At 41.4% G+C, this 21,642-nt stretch overlaps 1 protein-coding gene across 3 annotated transcripts in view; it reads right to left on the bottom strand.

The window, feature by feature from the left end:
* Window positions 1-1,729: 1,729 nt before the first annotated feature.
* The window catches only part of LOC101003631 (mitogen-activated protein kinase 6), a 63,149-nt gene continuing 43,236 nt past the window's right edge, over window positions 1,730-21,642 (bottom strand). For all 3 annotated transcript variants that reach the window (XM_031662710.1, XM_031662708.1, XM_031662709.1), the window contains exons 3-6: window positions 18,577-18,721; window positions 9,335-9,499; window positions 7,002-7,203; window positions 1,730-4,080 (exon numbers count right to left, since the gene is read on the bottom strand). In XM_031662710.1, the coding sequence (XP_031518570.1) occupies window positions 2,982-4,080; window positions 7,002-7,203; window positions 9,335-9,499; window positions 18,577-18,721 (1,611 nt within the window). In that variant the 3' untranslated portion in view covers window positions 1,730-2,981. The remainder of the gene's footprint in view (window positions 4,081-7,001; window positions 7,204-9,334; window positions 9,500-18,576; window positions 18,722-21,642) is intronic.

Raw genomic sequence — 21,642 nt, 5'->3', positions numbered from 1 at the left:
CATAGACTTGAAGATATGTTGCAACTCTACTCCTAGGTTATCTGCCCTAAAGACACTCTTTCTTACACATGTTCACGAGAATTCTCACTGCAAAGATGTTGGTAGAAGCAAAATTTTGGAAGATGTCATTTAAAAAAATATGTTGTGGCGTAGCAATTAAAACTAAAGCTATCAGGCAAATGATAGAAAGAGCAGGGGTGGCCATACTCATGTCAGAAAAAAATGCTTTACAGTCAGGCACAATGGCTCACACCTGTAATTCCAGCACATTGGGAGGCTGAGGAAGATTGCTTGAGCCCAGGGTTCAAGACCAGCCTGAGTGACATGTGGAGACCCTGTCTCTATAAACACATTTTAAAAGAACTATAAAAAAAAAAATTTAAAAACTAGCTGGGCATGTTGGCTCATGCCTGTGGCTCCAGCTACTCAGGAGGCTGAGGCAGGATTGCCTGAGCCTGAGAAGTCAAGGTTGCAGTGAGCTATGATCATGTCACTGCACTCCAGCCTGGGCCACAGAGTTAAGACCCTGTCTCAGAGTAGAGAACCCAGAAATAAATTCTCATCTATATGGTCAAATGATCTTTGACAAAGGTGCCAGCTACTCCTAGGTACTCAAGAGGCTGAGGTGGGAGGATCACTTGAGCCTAGGTTCAAGGTTCAGTGAGCTGTGATCACGCCACTGCACTTCAACCTGGGCGGCAGAGTAAGACCTTGTCTCTTTGAGTGTTTCATCTTCATTACCCTATAAAGGTATTGCAAGTGGGACAAAGTAAATGGCACATAAAATTTTTTTGCAAATTTGACTTTACAATACTTAGTCCTCAGCCTGGGTCACCCTAAAGCAAGCATATTTTATATAAGCAGTTTCAGTTTTACTTTCTTTTTTCTTTGATGACTATGTTTTGACTTTTTAATGCCAACAAGTCAGATCATTGTGTAGATGGCCACTAAACTGCCAAGGTGACAGTAACAAATGTGGATTAAGCCCAGGAGCCAAGTTTCCCAGTGAGAAAACTCCTAGGCCTCCTTCAGGGAAGACAGCATTTGAGTCAAAGCTAATTATCCTCAAAATGAACATAGATTTGCAAAAAAATGGTTATAATGGAGGATCAGGGACCAATGTCTGCTGCCCGTTGCTTCCTTTACCTCCTGTCTGATGCTCTTATGACACCCAAAGCCTCCGCACTTGTCACCCCACCCAGATCCAACTACAAGTGTCCCATTTCCCCCCGCCCCACAAATCAATTCTCATGACTGCACTTCAGAGCTTGTCCTCTTAAGGTAATCTATGTTTAAATTCATAACGTGGACAGTATTCAACCAGAAAACAAAAAAATATATATCTATACACATGGCTTTGAGAAGGTAGGCGGGCAGATATTAACAGAATCGGTGTTGTACAAAACAAGGATGAAAGAAAAGTGAGGATGGTTTTATAGCTGGATAGGTACAAGGGTAAGTTCATAAGCAAAGATGTATTACGGAGCAAATACTTCTCAAGTTTTCTCTGACTGCACAGTTCAAAGATTCAACTACACATTTTACCTAACAGTTTTGAAATACTATAAAGCCTTATTCCATTCTAATGTGTGATGGTTTAAGTCAAAAGACTTCAACCTTCTCAGCCTTTCAGACTAGCAATTTATAGCCATAATTCAAAGTGATTCTGGTAGTAATTTTCATTCTAGCAGAAAATTTTCATTAATCCAAGAGTGAAACAGGAGCCGTATTTGCTGGCCATGTTTTATTTGTCCTTTTTCTTCAAACAGGATAACCGAAGATACAGACAGTATTCAATAAAATAAAATAGATGAAACAAATTCTAAGAGACTGCGATGCCACATGCTACGTTTAACCTAATTTTATTCATGCTTGCCTTGGGATGGGGAATAGATCATTCAGTAAAAACATACAGTAAAAACAAAATGTCTTATCATGTACAACTTTTAAACTACAATAATGATGTACCTTAATTACTTCCATGCACACAAGTCTAACATTCGTTTTTTTTAAAAAATAAACACAATTAAGACTTCTAGGAGCATTTTATAATAAAGTAATTCCTAATTAATTTTTCTTTGTAGATAGATCAAGCACCTCCAAAATACAAATTCCTATACACAGTGAGCACGTTACTTAAAATGAACACTTAAGTAAATTAAGTACGTGGACAGCCTTAGGATAAGCTGACATTATAGATTCAGCTAGGTAGGCAACAAACCATAGTGCCAAATGGAAAAAGTGTATTTGCAAATAAATTTTAAAAACTAAGTTAATTTTTATAATTAAATACAGAAAATATACTGATTTGCTAAAATAAATAAGATGTGATGTATTAACACTTCACTATAAAGAATGCATATCAGAACATTTATAAACAGTGAATGAGTTTTATTAAGAATAGTTTACTACAATAAACGCTGGCTAAATAGAAGTGCATTTTGTGAAGCACTATGGGTGGTATATGTTTTGCCACATACTCTTGTTACCTTGAGGTAGATAACACATGTGTACCAAATTCGGCATTCATTTTCAGTTGCTGCTGGTATCATGTGTTTTAAGAAATGTGTACAGTATGAAAAACTTGAAAATACTCATGAATGAAAAATGTCTTAGGAAAAAAATAGCTATTTTCATGCAATTATGTACAGTCTCACTGTGTAAATTTCAAGGCAAGGTTTGTTTCCTATAAAACAGATCATTGTTCTATGAGAGAATGTTCTTTACTTGTCTTAGTGCATTTCTTTTCTCCTCCTGCATTATTTTGCTCTAGTCTTTATTTTTGTGTGCAAATGACATGCCAGTTAAAATGAAAACTCTCACATGTAGAAAAAGAAAGTCTGGATTTTAAAAACCAAGGAACTCATAAAATCCTTACTAAATGACACCATCTGATTCAAGTAAAAAATGACTTAAACACTAGTAATAAAAAAAGACAAAACACATTTCATGAATACAAAGACAAATGTCTGCTGAGTGTTTTAGTTCAGATGTTTCAGAATGCTGCTGTATGTTTTATGAGGAATTTGAGGGGAAGATTTCATAGCAGAAGGTGTTAATGTGGCCTGTATTGACTTAAGTGGTGACCCAACTGGACTGTGAAACTGCGGGATGCCTATGGACTCGAGCTGCTTGTTGAAGAGGAACTCCCCACTGTTGTTCAGAAATCCTGCCTCGTGTCCTCTCTCCCCAAGCTTCCCATCCTCTACTGGCTCAGTTTCTAGCATTTCAGTATCTTCTTTCCTGCTAAAGAACTTGTCCAAGTAACTAGTGTAAGTGTTTTCCTTCTCAGCTTGTTCATCCTTCCTTACCTCACAAAACTGATTGATGAAAAAACAGTCCTCCCCACCACTCACAAACTGGCTGTCCCAAGAAGATTGGTACAAGGCTTCTAATTGAGCCAGATTTGCCATTCCTTTTTCCTGTTTTTCCTGGCTTACTGACTTTGATATCAAACTTTTCAATTCTAGTTGGGACACTGAGCTATTCAAGTCATTTAATTTATCAACAACATCAGTAGGCTCATGTTGGGAACTAAGTTGAATAGTTCCTGCAATAAAGGAATCAAAATCAAATCCCTGATTCTTTTCCCTTTCTTTTCCAGCCAGTTGCTGTGATGCTTCCTCTAGCGCTATCTGGGCTTTAACCAATCCATTCCTTTCACATTTTGATTTACCTTTCTTATCAGATTTTTCTTTGCTTTGTTCTTTCCAATTGGAAAGATCTATAATAAGCTTGGGTTCATAGTAATGGTTAACTTCACTCTCTCTCCAAACTAAGTTATCTAAATATGATGACGACCTCGTTTTGTAGTTACAAGTATGGCTACACTCCAGATCACAATATTTGTTTTCATGATGATCTGAGTATTGCCAACAAGGCTCAGTAGAGTAACTGGTATCAAAAGCAGGATCCTCTAGATACTTTTCCCGATCTCCATCCAAATATTTTCGGGGATCAACTTGTACTTCTTCTTCATCAGTGACATCGGACAGAGCTCTTGGATCAAGCTGAACCTCATCAACATCAAAGTTGTTATGTATAGGCCAATCATGCTCTGAAAACTGACAATCATGATACCTGAAAAAAATCAATACACTAGTGTTATTCCACATATATGATTTCATTTTCAAATTCACCGAGTACTTTTTATGTGACAGCACTGTGCTAGGTCTATGAGGGGATAATTATAGGAGAATAAAGTCGTATGCCTGCCTTGCCCTACCAGAACTTAGTCTTGATAGGTAAGCTCTGTTAACATACTTGGTAATTGCCAATGAAGTATGTAACTTCATGAGGCACTGAGTCTTCCATTCTGAAATAAGACCAATTCTCATTTATTTTCAATTTGTTTTTTGTCCACCAGTTTCATGCAAACAAAAGACTTCATGGCCACAAAATACACATCTCGAATCTCAATCAGGTACCTTACAAATAAGGTAAGGGCAACTAGAAGAGGTTTGCTGGAAAACTCATCACCATGAATAGCAAAAATCTCCCTGTGTATATGTGTTACTGAATGTGCTATCCTATTACTGACATGTACAATCATTGAGGGAAAAGAAGAGAGATTAGATGACTTAGCTAGGTATAATAGAAAATGCAGGCCAGGTGCAGTGGCTCATGCCTGCAATTCTAGCACTTCAGAGGTGGGCAGACCACTTGAGGTCAGGAGTTTGAGACCAGCCTGGCCAACATGGTGAAACCCCATCTCTACTAAAAATACAAAAATTAGTTGAACATGGTGGCAGACACCTGTAGTCCCAGCTACTAGGGAGGCTGAGGCAGGAGAACTGCTTCAACTCAGGAAGTTACAGTGAACAGAGAGATGGCGCCACTGCACTCCAGCCTGGGCAACAGAGTGAGACTCCGTCTCAGAAAAGAACCATATTTAGGGGGTAGAAATGGACACATGGAGAGAAAAAATAGTTTGTAGATTTGTGCAAACATACCATACCAATACCTCAATATTTGAGGAGGAGGAAAAAAATTTCTTCTTAAAATCTGGCCGGGCGCGATGGCTCAAGCCTGTAATCCCAGCACTTTGGGAGGCCAAGACGGGCGGATCACAAGGTCAGGAGATCGAGACCATCCTGGCTAACCCTGTGAAACCCCGTCTCTACTAAAAAATACAAAAAACTAGCCGGGCGAGGTGGCGGGCACCTGCAGTCCCAGCTACTCAGGAGGCTGAGGCAGGAGAATGGCGTAAACCTGGGAGGCGGAGCTTGCAGTGAGCTGAGATCCGGCCACTGCACTCCAGCCTGGGTGACAGAGCGAGACTCCGTCTCAAAAAAAAAAAAAAAAAACAACTTAAGATTGTCATTAGTGGTTCCCAAACCCGGCCATACATCAAAATCACCTGATGACTCTATAAGCTACCATCCTACTCTGAAGCAGAATTATATCTAAACTTTCCCAGAAATGTATTTATTATTTATTTGAGACAGAGTCTCACTCTGTTGCCCAGGCTGGAGTGCAGTGGCGCAATCTCAGCTCACTGCAACTGCCGCCTCCCAGGTTCAAGTGATTCTCCTGCCTCAGCCTCCTGAGTAGCTAGGACTACAAGCGCCTGCCACCAAGCCTGGCTAATTTTTGTATTTTCAGTAGAGACGGGGTTTCACTGTGTTAACCAGGCTGGTCTCGAACTACTGACCGCAGGTAATTGGCCCGCCTTGGCCTCGCAAAGTGCTGGGATTACAGGCATGAGCCACCGTGCCCAGCCAAACTTCCCTAGAAATCCAATTCTTTCACTTTATGAAACATCAAATTATACACTAATGTTTAGACTTCAAAAAGTCCCTTTTACTGAACCTCTGTTAAGTGTCCCCAAATTAATTTTGTCATTAGGAAAATAGATTCAAATACTGGCTGAGTATGGTGACTCACGCCCATAACTTCAGCACTGTGGGAGGCCAAGGCAGGCAGATCACCTGAGGTCAGGAGTTCGAGACCAGTCTGGCCAACATAAAACCCCACCTCTACTAAAAATCAGCCGGGTGCCTGTAATCCCAGCTACTCAGGAGGCTGGGGCAGGACAGTGAGCCAAGATCGCGTCACTGCACTCCAGCCTGGGTGAGATTCCATCTCAAAAAAAAAACAAAACAAAAAAAACTGCATCTAACATTAGTCAAAAATAATATTTATCTTAAGATGTAACTACCACTGAGACACTGGAGATATTTTATTGGATATGATTGAGTCTTGTCATCTAACATCTTAAATTGTTCTGACATTCATAAAATGATTCACTTCCAACCTTCACAGTTTAAGGACTTTATAATTTTATTTACTAAATATGCCTTAATGACTTTGAAAATGTTTCAAAGTAGCATTTAACTTTTCCCATCATGTATCATCTAACCAGTAATTACTTTATTAAATATTTAAATTAACGGCTATTTAAGGATCATTACTAAATTTTTCTTTTTCTTTGAGATGGAGTCTCGCTCTAGGCCAGGTATGGTGGCTCAACCCTGTAATCCCAGCACTTTGGGAGGCTGAGGCAGGTGGATCATGAGGTCAGGAGATCCAGACCATCCTGGCTAACATGGTGAAACCCCATCTCTACTAAAAATACAAAAAAAAAAAAAAAAAAAAAAAACTAGCTGGGCATGGTGGCGGGTAGCTGTAGTCCCAGCTACTCAGGAGGCTAAGGCAGGAGAATGGCGTGAACCCGGGAGACAGAGCTTGCAGTGAGCCGAGATCACGCCACCGCATTCCAGCCTGGGTGACAGTGCAAGACTCCGTCTCAAAAAAAAAAAAAAAGAGATGGAGTGTCACTCTATTGCCCAGGCTGGAATGCAGTGGTATGATCTCTGCAGCCTCTGCTTCCCAAGTAGCTAGGACTACAGGCACCCGCCGCCACCACACCTAATTTTTGTATTTTTATAGTACTAAATTTTTAAGACTTCTACATTGTCTTATATATAATATTAGAAAACTCACTACATACAGTCCATTGAAAGTTCAGTAAATATTTTTCTAATTTAGGATCACTTTACCTTTCCCAGTTATAAATGTGACTGTGAGTTTCATCCATAAGCAAAATATCATCAACTTCATCTTCAATATGAAAAGGATGGCTTGAAATTGGCTCATCCATTGGAAAAGAATATATGCTCATGTAAGGATGGGAGAGCGCTTCTTCTGCTGTTAACCGATCCATGGGACTAAATGTCAAAATTTGTTCCAGGAAATCCAGTGCTGCAGAAGAAAAGGTAAAAGTTTTTGCGAAAAGAACTGCTTATCTTTAGAAAAACAGCAAATGTTGATCTCATTTATTTAAATGACTAAGTGATTCCCTTAGCACTTCATACTACACAACAGGAAATGAGCATCTTAATTGTACTAACAGGTCCCCATCTTATAAAGGGGAAAAATAGACTACACAATTAAAAAGTTAATTTGTCAGAAATAAAACTCTGGTTTTATTTAGGACTCTGGTTAACCACAAATCCAATTCTTCCAATAAAACAGGCTAGTAGGCCTTCCTTAGCTCCTCACGCAGCCTGAAAGCTGTATTTACACCAGTCACACACTTCTATGCCTTATGATACCGACCTTCAACCCCGGATCATCACCACCATCTACTCTCTGGCCACACACAACAGATGAAAACTAGCTGCAATATCCCATATCTGGCTCATTACAAATTCATACTAAACAATTTCATTGTGACCTTTGCTATCTGGCCTTCTCTTTATACTCCAGTCTTCTTTATCATTCTCAACAGATAAACCCACTTCATATTTGTCTCAATCCTTATACTTCTTCACTATGGTCACTCACACATCCTCTTATCCTTGCCTTCTAAGTGAGAAAGATGGCCTTTCTCTCTCAAGCCAACCTGTACTCTAGAAAGAACCCATTCTTTTCTTTAAAAAGAGAATTTTAAGACACAGGGTCTTTGCTCTGTTGCCCAGGCTGGAGTACAATGGCATGATCACAGCTTATTGTAGCCTTGAACTCCTGGGCTCAGGGGATCTTCCTGCCTCAGCCTCCCGAGCAGCCAGGACTACAGGAATGCTACAATGGTGCTGAAGCGTGCTAAGATAGAGAAATGTACGGTAAACCACAGAAAGGGAGGATGAAAGGTAAGTATTGAGGGAAATTAACCAGAGTAGGGCTCCTAGGAGTCTTATAGGTTCACTCAGATGTACTTAATCCTGTTTGCTTTTTTCCTTCAAAGATCACAGAGTGTGGGGTGAGAACATGTATTCTTTTTACCAAGTTGCCACTGCCTCAGAATGTGCTCTGTCCCAAAATAAAACTCCACTGTTAAGAAGAAAGTAGTATGGAGCGTACAATTGATAAATCTTTAGTCTCAGAAACTCCATCCACTCTGCGTTCACTTGCTTGCAAGCACAGTGCTGCCACATGTGACCAAGGATCTTTGCTCAATGGTTAATCCCAGTCACTGGCCAAATATTCAGTTTAGTTCAAAGTTAAAACATGGTCCCCACCCTAAGGAGGGTATGAAAAAGATTCAAATAGCATTATACAGCAAGGTTACAAATGCTTCAACAGCACCATCCTCTTGGTGAGACTCAGCAATAAATGACGATGACTCTAAAGTGGACCCAGGTTATGGCTGAGCAGAGCCACACCTGCAGAGGGTATGCAGACACCCACCCTGTTCCCCACTGCACCTCCCAATTCGAAATTGCTAGTTTGCATTTTAAAAGTGCTCCTTGGCCAGGTGTGGTGGCTTATACCTGTAACACTACCATTTTCAGAGGCTGAGGCGGAAGGGATGCTCGAGCTCAGGAGCTCAAGACCAGCCCGGACAACACAGTGAAGACCCTGTCTCTATTTTTCAATAAAAAATAAAACTAAAAAAGTGTTCCCACAAAGGACTTATTTAGTTATGAACAGGGATGTTGTGACAGTGGCTACAGGGTTACGAGAAAGGGAGCTAGCAATGGAATTTGTGAAGACAGACTCAAAGACTGGTTAAGAATGTGGAACTACTGAAAAGCCTGCAAAATCTGCTGAAATGAAACACAGCAGCTTTCTCTTTATCCAGGCATTTATAGGAGTTACAAGTGTATCTGAGGAAAAAATGCCATCATGGTTTTGCCCCCAGTGCCTATATTCAAAATACTTGCTACTTGCTCTGGAAAGTAATTCAGAGGAACAAAAAAACAGATCGTAGCCTAAGCACCAGGACAAAAAAAAAAGGGAGATGAGAGTCGAAGTTTTAGGTACACCTTAAGTATAAAAAGACTATTTGGGAGAAAGCCCCATATCTAAGGATAAAAAGTTCCAGCTCCCTACACAGATTTCTACTTCACACACAGGCATGAATGTGAGGGCCACTCTCGTGTCACAATACCTTCTCGACTAATTCCTGGAAGCAGCTGAGTTAAAGGTTTGTGTGGCTCAGTCATGTCATTTCTAATGTAAACTGGAATTACGCTGAGAAGCTCCTGACGATCTTCCTCATGTACAACAGGAATAGATTCTAAAATCAGCTGCATCTGTTCAAGTTCATGTGCACCTGAGGTAAAAAACAAAACAAAAAAAAACACACTAAATACAACACATTCCTCAATGTTTATTTCATAATAAACATAAATTGTATTATAATGACCAGTGGGGGGAAGTTTGAATTGAATCATCAGGTTTCACTGCTTTGACTATCACCAATCTACTTATCTATTTCCATTTCTGCTCACTGATATATTTAGTTTTAGCTGCTTTGTTTCCATAGGGAACTGACTCTAAGTTTGGTCTCATATTAAGGTTATCACAGACTAATGAAAAAAAAGCAACTGAGATTTAAGAGATCTAGATTCTGGTCTTAACTGTACCACTAATTAACTGGCTATAACTTCAGAGACAACAGCTAACATCTCTAGGACTTAATTTCACCATCAATGAAATGAAGGGTTGGACTAGACTTTTAAAATGAGAAGTTTTATAGTTCTTTGTTAGGGGTCAGTATTTCTAGGCTGTTAGGCAATTGAAGAAATAAAGGGGGAAACTAGGCTAAATAGGTGACTTTTAAAAATTCCATTTGCTGTACTCCAGCATGGATGACAGAGTGAGACCCTGTCTCAAAAACAATAAAAATTCCACTTGCCTTTCCTTTAATGTCTATAAATGCATTGAACATTCAAAAATTTTGTTAGTTCCTACTATGAGCAGGACACTTCAGAATACAGTTGTGAAACAAAACAGACCAAGTCCCTGCCTTCATGGATCTTACGGTGACATATGCTATAAAGAAAAAGAGAGTAAGCTAAGGGTGATAGGACTGTCGGGAAGAACAGGGCTGTTAATAATTAAAAAAAAAAAGAAAAAAAAAAAGTGAAGAGTTGGAGACCAGCCTGGCCAACATGGTAAAACCCCATCTGTACTAAAAATACAAAAATTAGCTGGGCATGGCGCATGCCTATAGTCCCAGCTACTTGGGAGCCTGAAGCACAAGAACTGCTTGAACCCTGGAGGAGGTTGCAGTAAGCCAAGATCATGTTACTGCACTCTAGCCTGGGCAACAAAATGAGACTTGATTTTTGTTTTGTTTTGAGACAAAGGCAAGCCTCACTAAGAAGTGGAAAATTAAAGAAGTGGGGAATACACCAAACATTCATATGGAAGAAAGAAAGGAGTTCTAGGAAGATGGAGAGAAGCCCAGAGGAGACAGGCAGGTTGGTATGTCCAAGAAACAACGATTAGATAAGCCTAGCAAAAGCAGAGTAGCTTGGAGCACACAGTGGGAGATGAAGTCAGAGTGGTACTAGAACAAAGGGTCAGCTTTACCCTGAGTTTGATGGAAAGCCATCACACAGTTTGAGCAGAGATACGACATGATCTACCTTATCTTTCAACAGGATCACTCTGGCTGTGATGTGGTAACTAAAGACAGCACATACTGAAGCAGGAAAGAGAAGGTCCTTCTAACAGGAGAGACATAATGGCTGACTGGACTTGGGGAGGGATAGTAAGAGTGATAATAACAAGCTGTTTAATTTTACCTTTTTTTTTTTTTTTTTTTTTTTTTTGAGACGGAGTCTCGCTCTGTTGCCCAGGCTGGAGTGCAGTGGCCAGATCTCAGCTCACTGCAAGCTCTGCCTCCCGGGTTTACGCCATTCTCCTGCCTCAGCCTCCCGAGTAGCTGGGACTACAGGCGCCTGCCACCTCGCCCGGCTAGTTTTTTGTATTTTTTTTTAGTAGAGACGGGGTTTCACCATGTTAACCAGGATGGTCTCGATCTCCTGACCTTGTGATCCGCCCGTCTCGGCCTCCCAAAGTGCTGGGATTACAGGCTTGAGCCACCGCGCCCGGCCGTAACAAGCTGTTAAGAGTCTGGATATGGTTTGAAGTAAGAGCCCACAGATCTGTGCTAACAGACTAACAGAAGTGAAGGACAGTGACAAGATTTTTGTCTAAGCAACTGAAAAATGGAGGTACTGGTTTGCTAACATGAGGAAGATAGTAAAAACAAAGTATGAGGAAGAAATATCAGAGGCCCAGTTCTGGGTAGGTTAACTTTTGTTATTAAACATTTGAGTGGAGATACTGAGTTAAGGAACCTGGAATTCAGACAAGAGGTCAGGGCTGAAGATATACATTCAGAAGTCATCATCAGATATAGATAATTCTTAAAGGAATGAAAAAGAATGAGATTACCCAGGGACTAAGTGAAACTAGCGAAGCAGGGAGCCCAAGGACTGAATCTGGGATACTTCCAACATGAGGCGAAAGAGAAGAACTGGCAAGGGTGACTGGAAAGAAGCCAGGGAAGAACTGAAGAGTGGCATGCCCAAAGACAGCTGAAAAAGCACCTGAAGAGGGGAAGATAAATTGTAACAAATGCTGGAAATGGTTCAAAATAAGGACTTAGAATTGATAAGGGATTTAGCATTATGGAGATCACTGGTGACCTCGATGAGAGTGGTTTTTGGTGGAGGACCAAGCCTGATTGGACAGGGTGAAAGACGGAATGTAAGCAGAGGAATTAAGAGCAGCAAGGATGCACACATCTTTTGAGAAGTTTTACATTCAAAGAGTACAGTAGTATGTGGCAGTAGCTGAGGGACTGCGGGGTGAGGACAGAGATTCTCTTGTAAGACTGGAAAAATTTTATCAATGTTTGAATGAATACTGATAAAAACGATCCAGCAGAAGGGGTAAAGTGAAGATGCGAGGAATAGAAGTGCTAAGCAGGAAAGAGGAAAAATACCTACTGCCCAAGTAGAAGTGTTAACCTGGGACAGGAACACCTACAGAGAGACAATCTGGACACACGAGAGAAATGTACCAAAAAATAAGACTATAACACTTTCTACAGGCTAAAAATACACTGATTTCCAATGAATGCTTGGTCCTTACCTTTTGTTGCTCTGTTCATTTGCACCTTATACCTAATAACCACTCAGATCTCCCTTCATGTTTTTATCTAATGATTCACTGACAAAAATCAATGAAGCATTTGGCAACTAGAAAAAAACTACAACCTAGATCTTTCTAATCATTTCACAAACTATTCCTATTAAATGTAAAAACTATGCTACTTAAAGAGTTTTAAAACAAATCCAATTATTTTTATTCCTATACTTAATGTCTGAATGTGCACTGAACGTTTAAAAACAAACATTTAAAAATACATAAATACAGCTGAGAGCAGTGGTTCACACCTGTAATCCCAGCACTTTGGAAGGCCGAGGCAGGTGGATCACCTGAGCAGGACTTCAAGACCAGCCTGACCAATATGGTGAAATCCTGTCTCTACTAAAATTTCAAAACTTAGCTGGGCATGGGGGCGTGCACCTGTAGTCCCAGCTACTCGGGAGGCTGAGGCAGGAGAATTGCTTGAACCTGGGAGGAGGAGTTAGCTGAGCTCATATAAGCGCACTCCAGCCTAGTATGACAGAGCGAGACTCCCTCTCAAAAAAAAAAACCACACGCACACACAAAAAACCTTTGTATAATCCATGCAGCAGCAGTAGGCACTGACCTCATTTCTATGACTTGGAGCATGACCAAATGATTTTTCATTATATAGACAAATTTGGTTTTGTTCTGAGACAAAGTCTTGCTCTGTTGCTCAGGCTGGAGTAAGTGGCATGATCACAGCTCACTGTAGCCTTGACCTGCCAGGCTGAAGCAATCCTCCCACCTAAGCCCCTTGAATAGCTGGGACCACATGTGTGTGCCACCATGCCCAGCTACATTTTTGTTTTTTTGTCGAGACAGGGTCTCACTATGTTGCCCAGGGTAGATCTCGAACTCCTGGGCTCAACTGATCCTCTGGTCTCAGCCTCCAAAAGTGCTGGGATTACATGTATGAGTCACCATACCTGGCTTGTTTTTCTGACTTGTTACTGTGGTGGCTTTAAAATGTGTCCACCTGGCCAGGCACAGTGGCTCCTGCCTGTAATCCCAGCACTGTGGGGGGCCAATGCAGGCAGATCACCTGAGGTCAGGAGTTTGAGACCAGCCAGGCCAAAAGGGTAAAAAAATTTAGCTGGGTATGATGGCAGACACCTGTAATCCCAGTTACTTGAGAGGCTGAGGCAGGAGAGTCATTTGAACCCGGGAGGTGGAGGTTGCAGTGAGCCAAGATCGCACCATTGTACTCTAGCCTGGGTGACAAGAGCAAGATTCCATCTCGGAAAAAAAAAAATAATTTTATATATATACACACACACACACACATACGTATGTACATATGTGTGTGTGTGTGTATCCACTTAATCCTTGGAGTGGATATCCTTGGAGTGTGTGTGTGTGTATCCACTTAATCCATTCGAGAAGGTCAAAAATGAAAAAACGGTCCAAAAATTATTTTGATACTCCTCCCTTTAAAGGGTGGAACTGAACTCTGCTCCCATTGACCATGAAGTGTACTTAGTGACTCACTTCTAACACATAAAATAAAGCTAAAGTTGACAGTATGTAACTTTTGAGACTTGGTCAGAAAAAGATATTTTACATGTGTGGTCAACTGATTTTTGATGAAAGTGTCAAGATAATTCAATGGGGAAAGAATCTTTTCAACAAATGGTGCCAGGACAAATGGACGTCCAATGTGTAAGAGTTAATCCCCCTTTTTCTTCCTTCCCCCACCGAATACAGAGTCTTGCTCTGTTGTCCAGGCTGGAGTGCAGTGGCACGATCTTGGCTCACTGCAACCTCTGCCTCCCAGGTTCAAGCAATTCTCCTGCCTCAGCCTTCCGAGCAGCTGGGATTACAGGTGCGCACCACCACGCCCAGCTAATTTTTGTATTTTTAGTAGAGACAGGGTTTCACCACGTTGGCCAGGGTGTTCTCGAACTCCTGACCTCAGGTGATCCACTCTCCTCTGCATCCCAAAGTGCTAGGATTACAGGTGTAAGCCACCGCACCCAGCTGTAAAAGTTAATCCTATAAAACTCTCAGAAGACAACACAGGAGAAAACAACCACGACCTTGGGTCAGGCAATTATTCCTCAGATATGACACCAAAAGCAAAAGGGACAAAAGAAAAAGATAACTGGACTTCAGAATTAGAATCTTGTTTCGGGCCTGGCACAGTGGCTGATGCCTGTAATCCCAGCACTTTGGGAGACCGAGGCGAGTGGATCATGAGGTCAGGAGTTCGAGACCAGCCTGACCAACATGGTGAAACCCCGTCTCTACTAAAAACACAAAAATCAGCTGAGCATGGTGGTGCGCGCCTGTGATGCCAGCTACTCAGGAGGCTGAGGGAGCAGAATCGCTTAAACCCAAGAGGGAGAGGCAGCAGTGAGCCAAGATTGTGCCACTGTACTACAGCCTGGGCGAGTGCGCGAGACTCCGTCTCAAAAAAAAAAAAAAAACAAAAAACAACAACAACAACAAAAAAAACAACCTGTTTCAAAAGACATAGAGAAAGGAAAGGAAACTGCAGAATAGAAGAAAAACATGTAAATCACAAAAGATTTGTATTCAGAATTATGTAAAGAATTCTTACAACTCAACAATAAAAAGACAACCCAATTTAAAAAAAGGCAATAGATCTGTACAGACATTCAACATCCATTAGTAGGGAAATGCAAATCAAAACCTCAATGAGGCCTGGTGCAATGGCTCCTGCTTGTAATCCCTGTACTTTGGGAGGCCAAGGTGGGCAGATCACTTGAGGTTAGGAGTTAGGGACCAGCCTGGCCAACACTGTGAAACCCCATCTCTACTAAAACTACAAAAATTAGGTGGGCGTGGTGGCGCATGCCTTTGTAATCCCAGCTACCCGGGAGGCTGAAGGCAGGAGAACTGTTTGAACCTGGGAGGCGGAGGTTGCAGTGAGCCAAGATTGCACCACTGTACTACAGCCTAGACAACAAAGTGAGACTCCATCTCGAAAAAAGAAAAAACAAACCACAATGAGATACTACTTCATGCCCGATAGGATGGCTATACTCAAAAAGATAAAATTTAACTCTCATGCATTGCTGGTGGGAATGTAAAATGGTACAGCTGTGCTGGGAAACTGTTCTTCAAAAAGTTAAACAGTTATCACACGACCCAGCAATTCCACTCCTAGGTATATATACCCAAGAGAACTGAAAACATTTTCACACAAAAACTTGTACACAAATATTCACAACAGCATAATTCATAATGAAGAAGTGGAAACCCAAATGTCCATCAACTGAGGAATGGATAAATAGCATGTGGTATATTCATAGAGCAGAATACTATTTGCCCATAAAAAGGAAAAAAGTACTAATATATGCCACTACATGGGTAAACCTCCAAAATATTGCTACATGAAAGAAGCCTGTCCCAAAGTCCAAATGTTATCTGAAACAACCAGAGTAGGCAAATCCATAGAGACACAAAGTAGATTAGTGGATGCCAGGGGTTGGGGGAAAGAGGAAATGAGAAGTGACTGCTAATGATTTGCAGGATCTTTTAGGAGCCAAGACAGTGTTCCAAAATTAGATTGTATTATTTACAGAGTATATAACTCTGTAAATATACTAAAAAATATGGAACTGTATAATTTAAATAAATTGTATAGTATGTGAATTATATAACAATACAACTTTTTAAAATAAGATATACTGGCTATCTCCTTGCTGTCTTTTGGATCATTAGTTCTAGAGGAAGCCAGCCACCATATTATGAAGACACTCAAGCAATCCTAAGGAGATGCCCACATGGTGAGGAACCGAAGCCTCTTGGTAACTGTCATGTAAGTAAGCTATCTAGAAGTGGATCCTCCTGCCTTGGTCAAGCCTTCAGGTAACTGCTGCCCTTACCAACATCCTGACTGAGAAAACCTGAGCTAGAACCACCTAGCTAAACCACTCCCACATTCTGACACACAGAAACTGTAAAACGGTAATCAATGTTTGTTGTTTAAGCTACTAAGTTTTGGAGTAATTTGTGACACTGCAACAAACAATACAGAATTGTTTATATATGCTGGAAGGCACTTGATATCAGGAACAGAACCTCTAATCACAGTATTGTTCCTAAGCAAAAATCAATCCATTTAATAATTTAGTTTCCAGGAATCCCTCCAAATTTCAATTTAGAAAACTATCATACATCTTAGATTTTTTTTTTTTTTTTTGAGACAGTCTCTGTTGCCCAGGCTGGAATGCAATGGCTTGATCCCGGCTCACTGCAACCTCCACTTCCCAGGTTCAAGTGATTATTGTGCCTCAGCCTACCCAGAAGCTGGGATTACAGGCGTGTGCCACCATGCCCGGCTAATTTCTGTATTTTTAGTAGAGACGGGGTTTCACCATGTTGGCCAGGCTGGTCTTGAACTCCTTACCTCAAGTAATCTGCCCGCCGCAGCCTCCCAAAGTGCTGGGATTACAGGCGTGAGCCACTGTGCCCAGCCAGAAATTTTAGATAAATAGAAAAAAATTATAGGCCGGGCGCGGTGGCTCAAGCCTGTAATCCCAGCACTTTGGGAGGCCGAGACGGGCGGATCACGAGGTCAGGAGATCGAGACCATCCTGGCTAACACAGTGAAACCCCGTCTCTACTAAAAAATACAAAAAAAAACTAGCCGGGCGAGGTGGTGGGCGCCTGTAGTCCCAGCTACTGGGGAGGTTGAGGCAGGAGAACGGCGTAAACCCGGGAGGCGGAGCTTGCAGTGAGCTGAGATCCGGCCACTGCACTCCAGCCTGGGCGACAGAGTGAGACTCCGTCTCAAAAAAAAAAAAAAAAAAAAAAAAAAAAAATTATAAAGGGCTGGCTGTTATATAAACTAAGTACTGGCATTAACATACTTAAAAGACATTTATGCATGCTGTCCTTTCTTCACCAGTGCTCTCCTATGTACACTAATCTTTCTTATGTAAATAGGCTCTGGCCTATTCCTTTCCTTCTGCTCTTAGCACAGTCTGGGGGTTGGGGGGAACAACTCTAAAAATGGTACGTATAGAGGACAGGGTGCGGTGGCTCACGCCTGTAATCCCAGCACTTTGGGAGGCCGAGGAGGGCGGATCACGAGGTCAGAAGACAGAGACTATACTGGCTAACACGGTGAAACCTCGTCTCTACTGAAAATACAAAAAATTAGCCGGGCATGGTGGCGGGCGCCTGTAGTCCCAGCTGCTCAGGAGGCTGAGGCAGGAGAATGGCGTGAACCTGGGAGGCGGAGCTTGCAGTGAACAAAGATCGCACCACTGCACTCCAGCCTGAGTGACAGAGCGAGATTCCATCTCAACAACAACAAAAAAGGGTATAGAGGGGGGAAAAGTAATCTCAAAACACAAAAAAAGGCCTTAATCACTATCACACCACTTCCCCAACTAGAAAATCTTCAGTACCCCTACTATTCCTTACTTTTCCATATGGAAAGTCCTCTACCTACTTTCTAAATACTTTCTTATCTGACCCCATCTTAACTAGTCATAAATATGTTTATTATTATTTGACAACTTGCATGAATCTCAGATTCATGAATGTACCAGGATTATACTTTTATTTATATAGGTACCCTTAAATAACACATTTTCTCCCTTCCCCAATTAAAATTCTTCACTATTATGACTCCATAATGCCTTCCATTCCAGCAATCACTGATGTATAGCTTCTCCAAGTTTATAGCTCTAGTCTATACTAAATAATTTTATACAGATGTATGCTTTGCTTTATGACACAAGACATTTTTTCATGGATTATTCATCTCTTCTCATCTTGACAAAGTCCTCTCTCACACACTTCTTTAGACTTCTAAATAGCACCAAACTTAACAAAAAATTACTTGTTTGGTTGTTTATAGGGGGAGGAGACCAAGAAAAATTTGTTGGATTTTCAACAATGGCTTAAAATTTTCACCAGGAAGTGATGATACTGACAGAAGTATGCAACTCAAGTATCAACACAGATTACCAACAACTATTATGGGTCCACAAAATATAAAATTATATTTAAACACTAGAGTTCTGATAATTTATGAAGTGACCAATTTAGTGAATGTGAATAAGTTTTCTCAATTTTTTGAATAAAAACGCCAATTTATCTGTTCATTTTTAGTATTCTAGATCACAACTAATTATTTGAAACCTTATATGAATCTTGCTTCAGAGATAAATGCAAAATTACTTCTCTTTGGGAAAATTTTTCCCCCCACAAAATACTAACCTGCAAAAAGGGTTTTACCAGTCAGCATTTCAGCAAAGATGCAGCCTGCAGCCCACATGTCAATGGCTTTAGTATAATTATTAGGAGAAAGTAAAAGACGTGGAGATCTGTACCATTTAGTAACCAATCCTTCAGAAAGATGACCCTACAAAAGAAACAAAAAACATTTTTTTTACTTTAGCTAAAAAACAGTACTTAAAACTTGATTAAAGAATCCTTAATCTGCCGAACGTGGTAGCTCATGCCTGTAATCCCAGCATTTTGGGAAACCGAGCTGGGCGGATCACCTGAGGTCGGGAGTTCGAGGCCAGTATGACCAACATGGAGAAACCCCGTTTCTACTAAAAATACAAAATTAGCCAGGTGTGCTGGTGCATGCCTGTAATCCCAGTTACTCAGGAGGCTGAGCCAGGAGAATCGCTTAAACCCGGGAGGCAGAGGTTGCGGTGAGCCGAGATCGCACCACTGCACTCCAGCCTGGGCAACAAGAGCGAAACTGTCTCAAAAAAAAAAAAAAAAAAAAAAAACACTTTAGTCTTTAACCCCAGCACTTCGGGAGGCCGAGGTGGGTGGATCGCTTGAGGCCAGGAGTTTGAGACCAGCCTGGGCAACATGCTAAAACCCCATCTCTACTAAAAATACAAAAATTAGCCTGGCATGGTAGCACACGCCTGTAGTCCCAGCTACTTGGGAGGCTGAGCTGGGAGGATCACTGAAGCGCAGGAGACAGAGGTTGGAGTGAGTCAAGAGCAAAAAAAAAAAATTATGTAAAACTCTAGTTATAGTGTTAACTCTAGGCCACACATTCAAAGTATTTTTCAGATGAGCTGGGTTACACTGAAAGTCTTGAGATAATCAAGGAGCAAGTATGCTTCAAGTCAGAACAGTAGGGAAGAGCACCAGAGGTGCTATTTACAAACCAATGTCAGCCTCCTTACTGACCTCTACTATAAATCTTATTAATAACCAATTTATTCAATTACTTTACAATTACAAAGCACCTTACAAAACCTTATACATATATTGCCTTATTTCATCCTCAAAACTACCCTGAGAGATTGTGATGGTAGATATTAACTCCATTTTATAGGTGTGATGCCCGAGAGATTAAGGGATCTGCTTCAAGTCATATAGCTAGTTGGATGTAGAAATGGAGTCAATTTTAGACAGTATAAGTCTTAGTTCAGTGCTCTATCCACAATACTTCACTGTGGATACAGTAAATACATAAAAAGGAGGTGGTCAGTGTTAATAATCTCTTTTCTCTAGAAAAAAAAAAAAGTGTCTGTGTTGCCCAGGTTGGTCTCAAACTCCTGGCCTCAAGTGATCCTCCTGCCTTGGCCTCCTAAAGCGTTGAGATTACAGGAAGAAGCCACCGCGCTCCCAGCCTAGAACTCATTTTCTACAAAGTTTTTTTTTTTTTTTGAGATGGAGTTTCGCTCTTGTTGCCCAGGCTGCAGTGCAATGGCGCGATTTCAGCTCATTGCAACCTCTGCCTCCCGGATTCTCCTGCTTCAGCCTCCCAAGTAGCTGGAATTACAGGCATGCACCACCAGGCACAGCTAATTTTGTATTTTTAGTAGAGATGGGGTTTCACCATGTTGTCAGGCTGGTCTCAAACTCCCAACCTCAGGTGATCCGCCTGCCTCAGCCTCCCAAAGTGCTGAGATTACAGGTGTGAGCCACTGCACCTGGCCCAAGTAAAAATACTTTAATATGAGTTGGGCATGGTGGCGGGCACCTGTAATCCCAGCTACTTGGGAGGCTGAGGCAGGAGAATTGCTTGAACCCAGGAGGTGGAGGTTGCAATGAGCTGAGATCACACTATTGCACTCTAGCCTGGGCAACAAGAGCAAAACTTGGTCTCAAAAAAAAAAAAAAAAAAAAAAAAACTTAATGTGAAACAACACATATGAAGATTTGTCTTAGGCATGTACTGTGAAAAGCCAACAAAGCAGGGCTCCCAGGGGTTCTTTACAGCCAAAGCAGCTCCACTTTTCTATTTTAAACATCATGGTCCCACATAAGATTTCATTTCAAAACTAAAAGACCAAGGTTCAGCTTGAAAAATACTAAATTCTTTTTTTTTTTTTTTTTTTTTTTTGAGACGGAGTCTTGCTCTGCCGCCCAGGCTGGAGTACAGTGGCCGGATCTCAGCTCACTGCAAGCTCCGCCTCCCGGGTTCACGCCATTCTCCTGCCTCAGCCTCCCGAGTAGCTGGGACTACAGGCGCCTGCCACCTCGCCCGGCTAGTTTTTTGTATTTTTAGTAGAGATGGGGTTTCACCGTGTTAGCCAGGATGGTCTCGATCTCCTGACCTCGTGATCCGCCCATCTCGGCCTCCCAAAGTGCTGGGATTACAGGCTTGAGCCACCGCGCCCGGCCAAAAAATACTAAATTCTTGTATGAAGACCATTTGCTATCTAAGAGGAAGTTGCTGTGAATATTTTTGGCTATACTTACTACCAATTGTTTATGGGAATTTAGATTTCAAGCTAAATTTAGTTTAAACAAAGCAGAACTGAATACAGTCTCAAAGGGACAAAAGAAGACGTAAGTTTGGGTGTGCTGGCATGCACCTTTAGCATCAGCTATTTAGGAGGCTGAGGCCAGAGGATCACTTGAGCCCAGGAATTTGATGCCAGCCTGAGCAACACAGCAAGATATTGTCTCTAAAAACTTAAAAAAAAAAAAAAAAAAAAAAAAAAAGACAAAGCATGATGGTTCACACCTTTGTAATTCTAGCATTTTGGGAGGCTGAGGCAGGCAGATCACTGGAGGCTAGGAGTTTAAGACCACCCTGGCCAACATGGGGAGGCCCCATCTCTACTAAAAATACAAACAAATTAGCTGGGCGTGATGGCACGCACCTGTAATCCCAGCTATTTGGGAGGCTGAGGTACAAGAATCACTGAATCCAGGGGGTGAAGGTTGCAGTGAGCCAAGATGGCACCACTGCACTCCAGCCTTTACGACAGAGTGAAACTCCGTCTCGAAAACAAAAGACCTAAAAGTTGAAATAGTATCCCCTCTTACCACAATTCTGTCCCAAAGAAAGTATATTCC

This window comes from Papio anubis, unplaced genomic scaffold (assembly GCF_008728515.1).
Source record: "Papio anubis isolate 15944 unplaced genomic scaffold, Panubis1.0 scaffold88, whole genome shotgun sequence".
Classification (NCBI taxonomy): Eukaryota; Metazoa; Chordata; class Mammalia; order Primates; family Cercopithecidae; genus Papio; species Papio anubis.
Note: the sequence above shows the minus strand (reverse complement) of the source record. Positions and strands in the feature narration are given on the sequence as shown.